The following is a 13,178-nucleotide window of genomic DNA, read 5'->3' as shown; positions in this document are numbered from 1 at the left end:
ATTCATCAATAAATAAAAATATATCCTTTGTAGCTACATCACTTGGTCATTGTCGTGTCTGAATATCAGCTTCCTAGCTCATAAGGTGCCTGAGATATTGCCCAGATGAGAAAGCAAATAAATAAGTGATTAATCAATTGACTATTAAATACCTAAACCACCACCGTTTCATCCGAATCTGTAACTTAAAAAAAAATTTTTTTAAAGTAATTAATCGAATAATTAAATAATAAATCAATTAAATGATTAATCAATAAATCAAAAATAGCCTTTATGGCCAAATCACTTGGTCACTGTCATGTCGAAATATCAGCTCAAATGTGCCTGAGATATTGCCCAGATGAGAGAGGAAATTAATAGGTACTAAATTAATGTATAATAATTAAGTAATTAATCAATTAACTGATTAATAAAAACACGAAAAATACCATTTTTGCCAAAGCACTTGCACACTATTGTGCCTAAATTTCAGCTTCCTAGCTCAAAAGATGGCTGAGATATCGCCCAGGCAAACAAGAAAGAAAACCGGAGTGACAACTGAGTACTCCCTCTCAGCGCACGTCATCGCCGGGCCCCCTTCTGTGCCGGTTTGAAATAAAATAAATGCCAGGATAACAAAACTGTCCGGTAACTAAAATTCCTAAATCGAGACGTCTCCACAAGGACTCATGAAACAGGCACAGGGATAAATAAATGAAAGTAAAAATGTGTGTGGTGCGTTTTGGCTGCTTAGTACTCAGCTTTGAGCGGCCCTTGAACTCTGGCGGCCCTCAAACGGGTCCCCGAGTACTTGCGTGGGAAAAACACTCCTTGGACAGTTCCCCCGCCGTGAAGCGAACAGGCCCTCACTTCATCCTCGCCGTCCCACGCTCCTTCCTCGCCGTTCCACGCTCCACAAAGCGCCGAGGTCTCTCAGGCGCACACGCCATGGAACACCACCGTCACGAAACCAGCACCACCGGGATCAGAGAGAGCGCGCGAATGCAACCGCCGACAACCAAGCCCAGCATGAGAGAGAGAGAGAGAGAGAGAGAGAGAGAGAGAGAGAGAGAGTGCAAAACGCGACCACTTGCGATCAAAGCCAGGACCAAGAGGGTATCTGCGACCGCTCATTATGCCAGCCACGAACCAAGAGAGTATCTGCGTCCGCTCGTTATGCCAGCCACGAACCAAGAGAGTATCTGCGACCGCTCGTTATGCCAGCCACGAACCAAGAGAGTATCTGCAACCGCTCGTTATGTCAGCCATGAACCAAGAGAGTTAAAATGGCAGTCCTCTCCCTTTTTGTCCCTCGTGCTGGAACCTTCTTTCTGACATCATGCACACGACAATCAAAGAGCGCCAACCGCTCACCTCATCCAATCGCCTTTTGTGGCGTGGCCTCACGGTCACTCTCCACGCCCATCGAGATGATTCGCTGGGTGGTGTCGTCGTGGTCGAATGTCCGGATCCGGTTGGAGGTTATTTCGTTTATTTAGTATAGGTGCGGAGTGCATGGCTGGCATTGCATGTGTTATAAGGAACAAAGGAAAAACCACAGAGGCAATTTACATACAGGGAATTATTCTTTATACCCTAACTAATTAACAAAGCACCACAACCTCACATGGAGACACATGCACGATCTTATGACTTATTTACATCAAGGTGTCTACACGACATACGGAGCACACTACCCTATACAATCCTACCTGGCCTAAGGTATTCCATTGCCTTCCCCCCCCAAAAATGTAACAATATATTATTCCCCATGTGGAGTACTTGACAATGAGCCTTGTTTCAACTTTTTCCATTGAGCGGTTTGGGAGTTACAGAGGTGTAACGTTTTTTCCAAGATGGCGTCCGTACCACATGACCTTTGACGTCATAATTATGAATTAAAAATTATACAGGTGGAGGCGCTCCTATGGTAAAATTTAGTTCAATCAGACCAACGGTTGCGGAGAAAATTAATTTTAACTAGAGCAATGCGACTGTGTCGCCAATATGCCTCTGCATAGTACCACAATGGGTAGATGCCCAAGTTCACCGTCCTAAAAATAAACAAGTTTGATTTAAATCCCTTCAGCTATTTTCAAGTATCACATTTTCACATCGATCGGTGAAGCGGTTTCAGAGAAGCGATTTTTTTTAATTATCGGCTTCCAAGCTAATATCGCTGCCACACCACGTGACATATGACTTTAAAAAATGTACACTCTGCATATGTATGGGTAGGGGATCACGTTTGTGGAGTTTCGTGTTGATCGGATGAGGTTCATTTTTCTATCCAAGATAGCTGCCAAACCATGCGACCTATGATATCATTTTCAAACGATATGCAACAATGGTGTTAGATGATATTTCTAAAATTTCACATTGATAGGTTAAGCGGTTTCAGAGATATAATTATTTAATATTTTCCTTCAAACCAATATGGCTGCCACACCATGTGACCAATGACATTTTTGTGGTCATTTTATAACCGCCATGCCGAGTCAATGACACACGTAAAGTTTTGAGTCATTCGACTTGGTGGTTTGGGAAAAGATTTTTTTTCAGGTTTTCGGTTAAATACAATATGACTGTCAAACCATGTGACCTATGATGTCATAAATTTAATATTTCAATCCAAATGTATCATAGATCATATGCATGCAATTTAAGATTTTTTGGATAATGGATTGGATTAAAACATTTTTGGCTGGTATACCACATCACCTATGATGTCATCATTATCATGCTTTTGTTCCCCATTGGGAGTACTTGACAATGTGCAAAGTTTCACATTTTTCCATCAAGCGGTTACCGAGAAATAATTTTTTACTTATTTGCGTTTAATCCAAGATAGCTGCCATACTATGTGACCTGTGACATCACAATTATCATAAAAACATTCTGCATGGGCGTCACTCCTACCCTGAAAGTTTAGTCTCAATCGGACATGTGGTTGCTCAGAAAAACTAGGTTTAGCCTGGACGGACAACCCAAAAACATAATGCCTCCAGCCACCTTCGGGAAGGGGGGTGGGGGTGAAGGCATAAAAATGCAGACATGCCACACATACGCACACGAATGCCTAACCCTGCTTTTTGCTTCGCGAGCGCAGGGTAAAAAGTGATAAACTTGCAAATATACTACAGGAATGACTATTAAGAGAATAGACAACTAGAACGTCACTCAGTAGAGCACGCACCTCTGCCAGGATGAATAGTTAACGTTTTGTATCCCACCGACAGGGCAGATCTGAATTCAGACCTGAACCAAAATCTAATCAACTTGTTCTCGTCACTTACCAACCTCATCCATCTCGTTTCATCCGAATTCATCCACAATTTTTGAGACATCGTGCTATTTATCGTTTTTGGCCCTATCTTTAAAAAATCACTGACAAAAATTATAGTATCTGGATCCAGATCTTCACCAAAATCGAATCAATTGATTCTTGTCACACATCCAACATGTCCACCAAATTTCGTCAGAATTCATCCACAACGTTTTGAGATATCCTGCTCACAGAAAAACAGACAGGGGTGAAAACATAGCCTCCGTCCACCATCGGTGGCGGAGGTAATTTAGAGACCATCGGCTATTTCAGTCCTCAATCGCTCCTGATGTTCAAGCAAACCCATCAATGGGAAAACTCACTCTTTTGTCACCCTCTTCCCCCATTTCGGAACACCTTCCTCACTCTTCCATTTAGGGCTTCAAGTTGACAATACAACTTCACTCGAGGTCACCACAGTCCGTTCTCAACCTTTTCTACCCTCGTAACTCTCCACTTGTATTTGCACAGTTCTTTCCATCCACCTTTTGTTCATCGATCCCTCTGCTTATGTTCACGCTGTCCCACTGCCCCAGTGCATAGCCGACTACCCTATATCACAATACAAGTCGAATTAACTAGAAATCAACCAATTTTGATGCAACAATAAAAATAGAAAATTAAATAAATGGGAGGAAGGCCCCTTTTTTGCTTAAATAATAAATAAATGGCCACCAAATGAAGGTTGCCATGATGGAAAGGATTACGGCGATCATGACCATATCAAAACAGCTCAAAATGTTTGTAGCAACTTTACAGGTACAAAATGGCACAGCGGAGCTCTTAGACATGGGGTGTGTACGTATAGTCGTATATGGATCGAAGAACACCATGAAAGGGGGATAAAACAGGAACGTCAACCAAACAACTATTTCACAATCCATAAGCAATCCCATTCGAGGTGCTCCTCACTTTTATTCTGGCTCCACTTGTTTGCTCCAGTTCTCGAATCTTTGCTCCATGTCGCCCTGCCTCACAAACACAATTCATTTAAAACAGATTTCAACATTTTTTATTTAAATCAAACTACATTGCAAAACTTCAACATGAGACATACAAGTCTTCAAACTTTAAGATGATTTACAAACTTACCGGACAAAATTGTACAAAAAATAATAATAATAATAATAAACAAATGACATATATATATATATACTAGCAGAAGTACCCGGTGTTGCCGGGCGGGGGAAAGGGGGGGGAGGGGAGGGGGAGGAGGGGGGTAAGGGGGGAGGTGGGTAAGGGGGGAAGGGGGAGGGAGGAGGGAAGGGGAGGGGAGGAGGGGCGAAAGGGGAGGGGAGGGGGGGCTGAGGAGAGGAAGGGAGGGGGAGGGAAGGAGGGGGAGGGGAGGAGGGGGAGAAGCGGGAGGGGGGAAGGGGAGGGGAGGGGGGAGAGGGGGAAGGGGAGGGGAGAGGGGGAAGGGGAGGGGAGAGGGGAGAGGAGGGGAAAGGGGAGGGAAGGGGAGGGGAGAAGGGGGAGAAGGGGGAGGAGGGGGGGAGGCAGGAGAGGAAGGGGGTTAATATATATGCTGGCTTGTGAATGTGGCGTACATCACATTTATGAGTTAAGTGTGAATGGTGTGATGCCGATCAGGAAGAAGAAGAAGAAGAAGCCATACTACCAACTTTGTACACTTACGGAATTGTTTGATTTATTTGTGTTCAAATGTCTGGTGATTGTTTTGTATTTATTTATGCGAATGTGTACTTGTATACAACTTTCATTAATTTGAAAAGACAGGCACTATCGAGCGTTTTTTTTTTTTTTAACTCAAAAAAAAAAACGATCTTTTTTTTTCTTTTTGTTTGCCTAAAACACTCTAGTCTAGTAGGAAGAGGGGGGTATCATGCACCCCCTGGAAATATACTTCTAATCAGTGTTTCTAGATTGGAAAAATTGTGTAGAAAATGATGAGCTATGTTAAAAAGTTGTCAAAATGTCCCACGTATCATTTTCATGCAAATTAGTGCCGCCATTATCGAAAAATTTAGTTTCACTATATCTCAGGCAATATTGCAGATAACTGAACAAATAAGGTATCTAGACCCATGTTTTGAGGGTCAAAGATCATAATAAAACTATTCTTAAAGTGATCACATGTGTCTGTGTCATGCTAGTATGCAAATTAGTGCCACCATTACAAAATAATCACATTTTTACCAATTAAGAGACTCCAGTATTGCAGATAACTGAACAAATAAGGTGTCTAGACAGATGTTGTTGTGTTTTTAACCAATGTTTATTTATTTTGTAGTACAAGGGTCAAACATCATAATAGAACTCTTCTCTTTCCCATTCCAGATAAAGTCAGGTAAATGCTTCTCCACTATGAATCACTCATCATCGTTTTCAATGAAATCGTCAGAGTCCAACTCGTCCTCTCCTTCCTCGTCCTCCTCCTCTTCCTGTTCACGCTCTCCAGTGTCCAGGAGATCAACTAGTGAGGTTGGTAGGACAGGACCGCAGGACCATACTGATTTCAACACTCCTTCATCAGTCCTCATCCATCCTTGCCCCTCATCATAGGGTTTTGGCTTTTCCAGAATAGCTTCATCAGCTCGCTTGTACAAGGCGACACGGTGGTTCACACGTTGGACGTGCGGCTTCAGAGCAGAGTGGCATGGAGGAAGTCGAGCCAGGTCGACCTTAGACTTGGAAGTGAGTTTCTTGTCTTCCCCAACCATTTTACGTAGCAACTTGGCACGGACGATGTCCACGGAGGACTCACGACTCTGTCCATACATCAGACAGGTGAATTGCTCCAACTGCCTCAGGGCCTCAGGCTTGAGAGTCCAGTAGTCACCGAGTTGACTAAACGCCTTGTGAAACCTGGGGTTCTTCTCCAGCTTTTTCAAGGGCCCCACCTTCCCCTTCCTTTGAAGGCACTGGTACAGTCTTCTCCGCTGAACACATAGAACCCAAGAAGAGTGGCGCAGTAGTCTTCTCCCAGGGATTCTGCAAGCTCAGAGAGGTTGAGAAGTTGTCAATGTTTCCCTGACCCCGTATCCAGGTATACAGTCAGCTTGGGTGGAGGAGTACCAGTTGCAGAGGTGAAGCCCCCTAGTCCAGGTACGGCCTGCTTGCCGCTGCTTCCGATATACCTGCTGAAGAGCCAGATGTAGTACTCTTGCATCTTAGTAGCATAGACTACGTCATTCTCTGCAGGCGGTGTGAATGATGAGCTATCAGGGAACTTTGGGCCAACGCGAGTGAAGTGCAAGGGTGGGAGAGTTTCTGGTGTGTCGACTTTCAGGCTACGCTGTTGCGACTTGTCAATGATAGGCAGCATTCGGACCTTGTTGCTCTCGAAACCAGGCTTAACTTCCTGCACCATGATTCCCCCAGCACTGTTGACAATGTTGCTGCCGTGCACATTGGTAGTGGTTTTGTTCAAGTTGTCCCACTCACAGTGGAATACGAGGTTGCCCTCTCCTGTCACAATTTGGGGTGTCCGATAGGTTGAGACTTCGCCCAGGACCTTGACTAGAGCAGTTTCCAACTCTGAGCCAAAATCGTAGCTCTCAGAGTGGCCAAGCCTGTGTAATATCATGGTGAGCTGCCTGCTTCGGAACAAGTGCCTGACAGTCACACAGAGTAGAATGTGTTTTGGTAACTTCCATTTTCCCTCTGACACTGCACGGCACAGGTCTTGCCCAATGGAAAATACCAGACGCTTCATCTTTTCAGTCTCCATGTCTTCCTTGCCAGCCATAACCGTGCTGAGGAACCGGACAAGGTCTGGGGGTAGGAGATTTTCAGGAGTGAGCTCCATGTCGTCAGCTGTTGGCGGCCAGGGTTGGTCTTTGGACTCTTTGAAAGCCTGTAGAATATTCTGACGAAGTAGGAGAGCAACATTTTGGTACTTATCTGTGCTTCCGATAGTGTAAGCTCGTGCAAGAGCATTGGAAACGGTGATATTTGAACTGTACACAAGCCAGAAAGAAATGGCATCAGCTTTGTCATGATCAACCTTCATGAAGTGGATATGCTCCTTGATTGGGTCATTCTGTAGGCGTTTCAGTAGTTTCTCGGAGCGATAATTTGAGTTTTCATACCCATTCGATTTAAGTTCTTCGATATAGAGCAAGCGCGAGGAAGATAGCTGTAGGACCTCATTTTGTTAGACGACCTGAGTTTGAATGAGTTTCAGTACCGAGACGAATGCATTTTCATGGGCGGCTGACATGCAAGCCTGCTCGGTATATTTTGCTCCTTCGGCTCTGCAAGTCTCGCGCTCGTAGTTACTGAATGCTGTGCGGAAAGATTTAAAGCATGACGGATGGTGTTTGGCCTCACAAGCAAAGAGGTCTTTGCTTTTCACCTGTCTATGAAGTCGAACGAGACCCATTTTCTCAGCCCGTGATTCAATTTGCTCCCATGCATTTTCTTTGTTCTTATAAGATGTGAAGTTCTTGTAGATGACCATCTTTGATCTCTACTTTGTCACAGAAAATGTACTCTGGCGGGAAGATGGGTCCAGCAGAACCCCCTGATTTACGAGGGGAGTGATGCCGCTGTGAGGTTGATGGTTCTGGTTCTGTACCATCTCCCAGAAGCTGAAGGTTGCCAGTAAAGCGCTGATAACAGTTGCGGTGATACCCAACACGTTCCAGGTCACCGGGGAGAGTTGTAGGGATCTGGTCACACACTGATTGCATATGATATGGGGACTCATGTGATTGGTGGAGACGTCGATTCCGGATCTTCTGAAGCTGTTGTAGTTTTTCTGTAGCAGTTCCTTTGATTTTAGTGAGGGGTGTAAAATGACCATGATCAGACATGGATGGCACATGAAGGATGCATGCAGGTGGAGAGCATTTGTGGGCTGCAGGATCTACACTCCGTTTTCTTTTGGGCATGCCGACTTAATGTCTACTTCTACCACCACTGTTAGAGAAATGAATGAGAAATCACCATTAATGTTAAAGGCACCCTGTTATGAAATCTGGACTTCTCAATCTGATAACAGATGATCTGAATGCAACCATCATGTTCTACAGTAGCCTAATGTTTGATGCTAACAAATGTTTTTGGGATACAAGCAATGATAACAACAATTAAGCTGGAACCCTACGTAGATTTTAAGAGGCTAGCTATAGCTAACATGGTGCTAGCTAGCTCAGCTGTGATGCTGCTTGTTTCTGATTCCATGCAGATTCCATTAAGCAATGTTTGGCACTAACAAATGTTTTAGTGATACCAGCAATGATAACAACAATTAAGCAAGAACCCTACGTAGATTTTAAGAGGCTAGCTATAGCTAACATGGTGCTAGCTAGATCAGCTGTGATGCTGCCTGTTTCTGATTCCATGCAGATTCCATTAAGCAATGTTTGGCACTAACAAATGTTTTAGTGATACCAGCAATGATAACAACAATTAAGCAAGAACCCTACGTAGATTTTAAGAGGCTAGCTATAGCTAACATGGTGCTAGCTAGATCAGCTGTGATGCTGCCTGTTTCTGATTCCATGCAGAAACTGACATCCCCATCTGTGTGTGTGTAGCTGAGTTAACTTCTTATCTTGTTGGTTTGGAGGTTGAATATCCAGCAACATCAGTTGGCATCGACGAAGATGCAGAACTATTAACGGAGGTATTGAATACATTTACGAAAATAGGAAATGGCAGGACTAATTTGCATAATAGCATACCAGAGATACATGTGGCCAATTCAGGAATAGTTTTATTATGATCTTTGACCCTCAAAGCATGGGTCTAGACACGTTATTTATTCAGTTATCTGCAATATTGGCTGAGATATAGTAAAACTAGATTTTTCGATAATGGCGGCACTAATTTGCATAAAAATAATACGTGGGACATTTTGACAACTTTTTAACATAGCTCATCATTTTCTACACAATTTTTCCAATCTAGTAACACGGATTAGAAGTATATTTCCGGGGGGTGCATGATACCCCCCTCTTCCTACAAGACTACTCCCAGGCACCCACTGATGAACCTCTGAAAGTTTGACGAAGATCCGTTCAGCCATCTCTGAGAAAAATGGCGACACAGACGTCTCTCTTATCGAGTAGAATATATATACAGTATATATATATATATATACTTTGGAATGCTGTACAAGCCAAGATAAATGAGGTGGGGCTTGTTAAGCCTCGGGGCGGGGCTGAGTGAGCCTCAGGGGTGGGGCTTGGTGAGCCTCAGGGGCGGGGCTGAGTGAGCCTCAGGGGGCGGGGCTGAGTGAGCCTCAGGGGCGGGGCTTAGTGAGCCTCAGGGGCATGGATTAGTGAGCCTCAGGGGCATGGCTTAGTGAGCCTCAGGGGCGGGGCTAAGTGAGGAAAGGACTGTTTCCCGAAATTAGGTCCAGAATGATGCCTTTTTGAGCATGTTCTCGGTGGCCTGATGTAACATTACAGAAATTGCTACATTACATTTGAGAAAATGAATGAATATTGAAACAAGCAGAACAGTTGACGCCATGTTGGATTGCAAGTTAAGCAACGACGACATCCATAGTAAAGGGAAACAAAGCGACTCAAACCAGTAGGTTGGGCAAGAGGGAAGAGCCGAATGACGACGCCCGGAATGTCACCTTCTCTGCTTCAGAAGGCGTTCAGAATGTCAATTTCACACAGTACATGCCAAACTTTTTAATGGTGGTGACAAATCTTTATTGCGTTGTTTTTTTTTTTTTTTTTTTTGTATACAAGATCAAGGCTCGTGAAAGAGCTAACATTAATCACACAAAAAGACAAACCGACACACAAAACACAAAAAACAAGGGGAGCGGCAGACAAGATGGGGAGATAGGGGTAAGGACACAAACACAACATTTGAGAGCAGGGACATCGGGAGGACTTGGGGGGAGGTGGGAGAGGAATAAAACATATGAACACTGCAAGGGGGAATTACCGGGGGTAGAAAAGATCAAGGTTTTCGATGGGGGAAGATAAGAGATGGTGGTGAACAGCTGTTTTAAAGACCTGGAGGGAGGAGTGGGATTGAAGGGAGTGGGGGAGTTTGTTCCAGAGGCGGGAGAAAAGGGGAATGAAAGAGTGAAGGTGAGCAGAGAGCCTAGACTTTGGCAGTTTAACCATAAGAGGGTTGCAGGCAGATCTTGTGCGACCTGAAGGAATATTGGGGGGGACAGAGCACCTAGAGAGCTGGGGGAGCAAGGCCGGAGAGGAGTCGGTAGAAGACAGAAAGACCACCAACCTGCCTGCGGTGAGTGAGTGAAAGGCCCTCGGAGTTGACTACATCGCAGGAGATTCCAATGATTCTGAAAGCTTTGGCCTCAACAGCGTGAAGCCGAGCAAGGTGTGAGGCAGGAGCACCAGCCCAGAGGGGGGAACAGTATTCCATTGAGCTGCGGATGAAAGCCTTGTATGTGGTGAGGAGCTCAGGTGTGCCAAGGAAGGACTTCGCACGACGGAGGATGCCCAGTCGGCGACTGGCTTTGGAGGCCAGCTTGGAAATGTGGTTTTCCCAAGAAAGATCATGGCAGATAGTGAGACCCAAAAGCTTGAGCGACAGAACTTCTTGGAGAGGATTGTTGAGAAAGTACATGGGAGGGTTGTCCAGTCGGTCCTTTCGGAGAGACATTGTAAGAGTGTGAGATTTGTCAGGATTGAAAGACATGTTCCACTTGTTTGACCAGTCTGTGATTTTGTCCAGGTCTGCAGAGAGTGGGGAGGCTGCAGACTGCCGATCTGAGGGATGAGGAATGGAGCGGCAGATAGTGGAGTCATCAGCAAAGAGATAGAGAGGATTTTCCAGAGAGTCGGAGAGGTCATTGATGAAGACCAGAAATAGCACAGGGCCCAGAACACTACCTTGGGGAACTCCAGCCAGAACAGGAAGGGAAGATGAGAGAAATCCATTCAGGGCCACACGTTGCCTACGACCAGAGAGGAAATCCGCAAGCCATGAGTGGAGATTTCCCTGAATACCATAGGAGGTGAGTTTGGTGAGCAGAGCTGGGTGCCAGACCGTATCGAAGGCACGTGATATGTCAAGTGAGACAGCTCTGATTTCCTGTTTGGCATTGAGGACCTCCATCCATTGTTGAGACAGCAGAAGCAACATGTCCAGAGTGGAATGACCTGGTCTGAATCCAAATTGATGATCAGAGATCAAGCCATTCGAGAAGAGGAAGGATTTGATATCTGAAGCAATGATGGATTCCATGACTTTGCTGATAATTGGGAGCAGGCTGATTGGTCTATAGTTGCAAGGATCTGTTTTTGCACCTTTTTTGTGTAAAGCGGTAATGTTTGCTGATTTCCAAGATGCTGGCAGATGACCTTGAGCAAAAGAGAGGGTGAAAAGAACAGAGAGAGGGTGAGATAGAGCGGCAGAGCAGGATTTTAGGACCCGAGGGCTGATGCCATCTGGTCCAGTTGCAGAATCAGAGTCGAGGTTTGATAAAAACTTCTCCACCTTGTCAGGAGAGAAGGACACAGAGTCCAGGAGCAGTTGGGTTCGACTGGGAAAGGTGGGAACAGAGAGAGATGGGTTTGGGACACAAGATTTTGAGGCAAACACAGAGTTGAGGCATTCGGCTTTGTCACGTGCGGTGTCAACTGTGTAGCCATTTGAGGTAAGGGAGGGGATGGAGGGGGAACAAACACCAGAAACGGATTTGACCAGACACCACCAGGATTTGGAGGGAGGAGACAGGTTTGAGAGTTCAATCTTGAGTGTGGAGAGATAGTGCTTCCTGGCACTCCTGAGGGTAGAAACACACTTGTTTCGAGCTTGGTGGAAGGAACTGAGATTGCCTTCAGTTGGATTTGCTTTCCAAGACGCAAAGGCAAGTTGTTTCAGGGCAACTGCCTCACCACAAGATTCAGTGTACCATGGACGGGAGGAAGGGTAAGACAACTGAAGACGAGATGGGATAAATCTGTGCATGAGAGAGAGCAGTTTGCTTTGGAAGAATTCTCAGGAAGAATTGATGTCAGAGGCATTAGAGATGGGAGACCAGTCCAGTTGATTGATGGCTGCTTGCAGACAGTGCCAGTCGGCCTGAGTGAAATGCCAGACTCGTCGGCGCTGAGGAGGCTCTCTGAGAATGGCCAGTGAGATGTCCACTTTAACAAGCACATGATCAGAAGAACCGATTGGAGCAGAAGAAGAGCAGCAGACGTTTGCAGGGAAGTTAGTCATAACCAAGTCCAGAAGAGAAGATACTCCATTGACTGAGATCCGGGTCGGGAAATTGACAGATTGTGTCAGTCCCAATGAGTCGCAGAAGTCCTTTGCTGAGGTGCCATGGCTGGTGAGAGATGAACCCACACCCAGCCAGCTGGCATGATGACAGTTGAAGTCGTCACATATGAGGAAAAGAGAGTTTGGATGAGTTGATAGAAGTTGGTCCATGTTGTCCGACAGAGAAATGTAAATGGAGTCATCACCTTTTGGAGGATGGTACAGAACACATATGAACAAAAGGTGGGAGCGGAGAGGAAGCCGTAGCCAGAGGTACTCCTGTGGGTGGGGTGGAGAGAGGGCAGTGCAGGGAGAGTGTGGAAGAGAGTTTTTGATAAAGATAGCCACCCCACCACCAGGACGAGGATCAGGTCTATCGTACCGGAGGAGGGAGTAACCAGGAAGAGATATTAAGGAATCAGAGACATCTTGAAGGAGGAACGTTTCTGTTAAGCAGATCAAGTCTGGATTTTCAGAAGCAACCTGAATGGAGAGATCAATCAGGTTTGAGTGAAGGCCCCGGATGTTTGAGGTCCATACCGTTAGTGAGGAGAGAGGGGGAGCATCGGGTGCAGGACAGGGGAGGGGAGGGGTAGGGTCAGATGAAGGGTGAGAGGGGGATGTAGGAAGAGCAGTTGATAGTATGTCAGAGATTACAGAAGAGTTACAAGAAAGGGAAGGATGAGGAGGACGAAAGGTT

At 45.4% G+C, this 13,178-nt stretch overlaps 1 protein-coding gene across 1 annotated transcript in view; it reads right to left on the bottom strand.

Moving 5' to 3' along the window:
- Positions 1 to 13,178, bottom strand: part of LOC137427646 (uncharacterized) — an 84,936-nt gene that overhangs the window by 60,571 nt on the left and 11,187 nt on the right. The window contains exon 2 of the mRNA XM_078777276.1: positions 4,217 to 4,272. Coding sequence (XP_078633402.1) covers positions 4,217 to 4,272 — 56 coding nt within the window. The remainder of the gene's footprint in view (positions 1 to 4,216; positions 4,273 to 13,178) is intronic.

The sequence above is a fragment of the Myxine glutinosa genome, chromosome 5, assembly GCF_964187855.1.
Source record: "Myxine glutinosa chromosome 5, kmMyxGlut1.1, whole genome shotgun sequence".
Classification (NCBI taxonomy): Eukaryota; Metazoa; Chordata; class Myxini; order Myxiniformes; family Myxinidae; genus Myxine; species Myxine glutinosa.
This window is presented reverse-complemented; position numbering and strand designations above follow the sequence as displayed.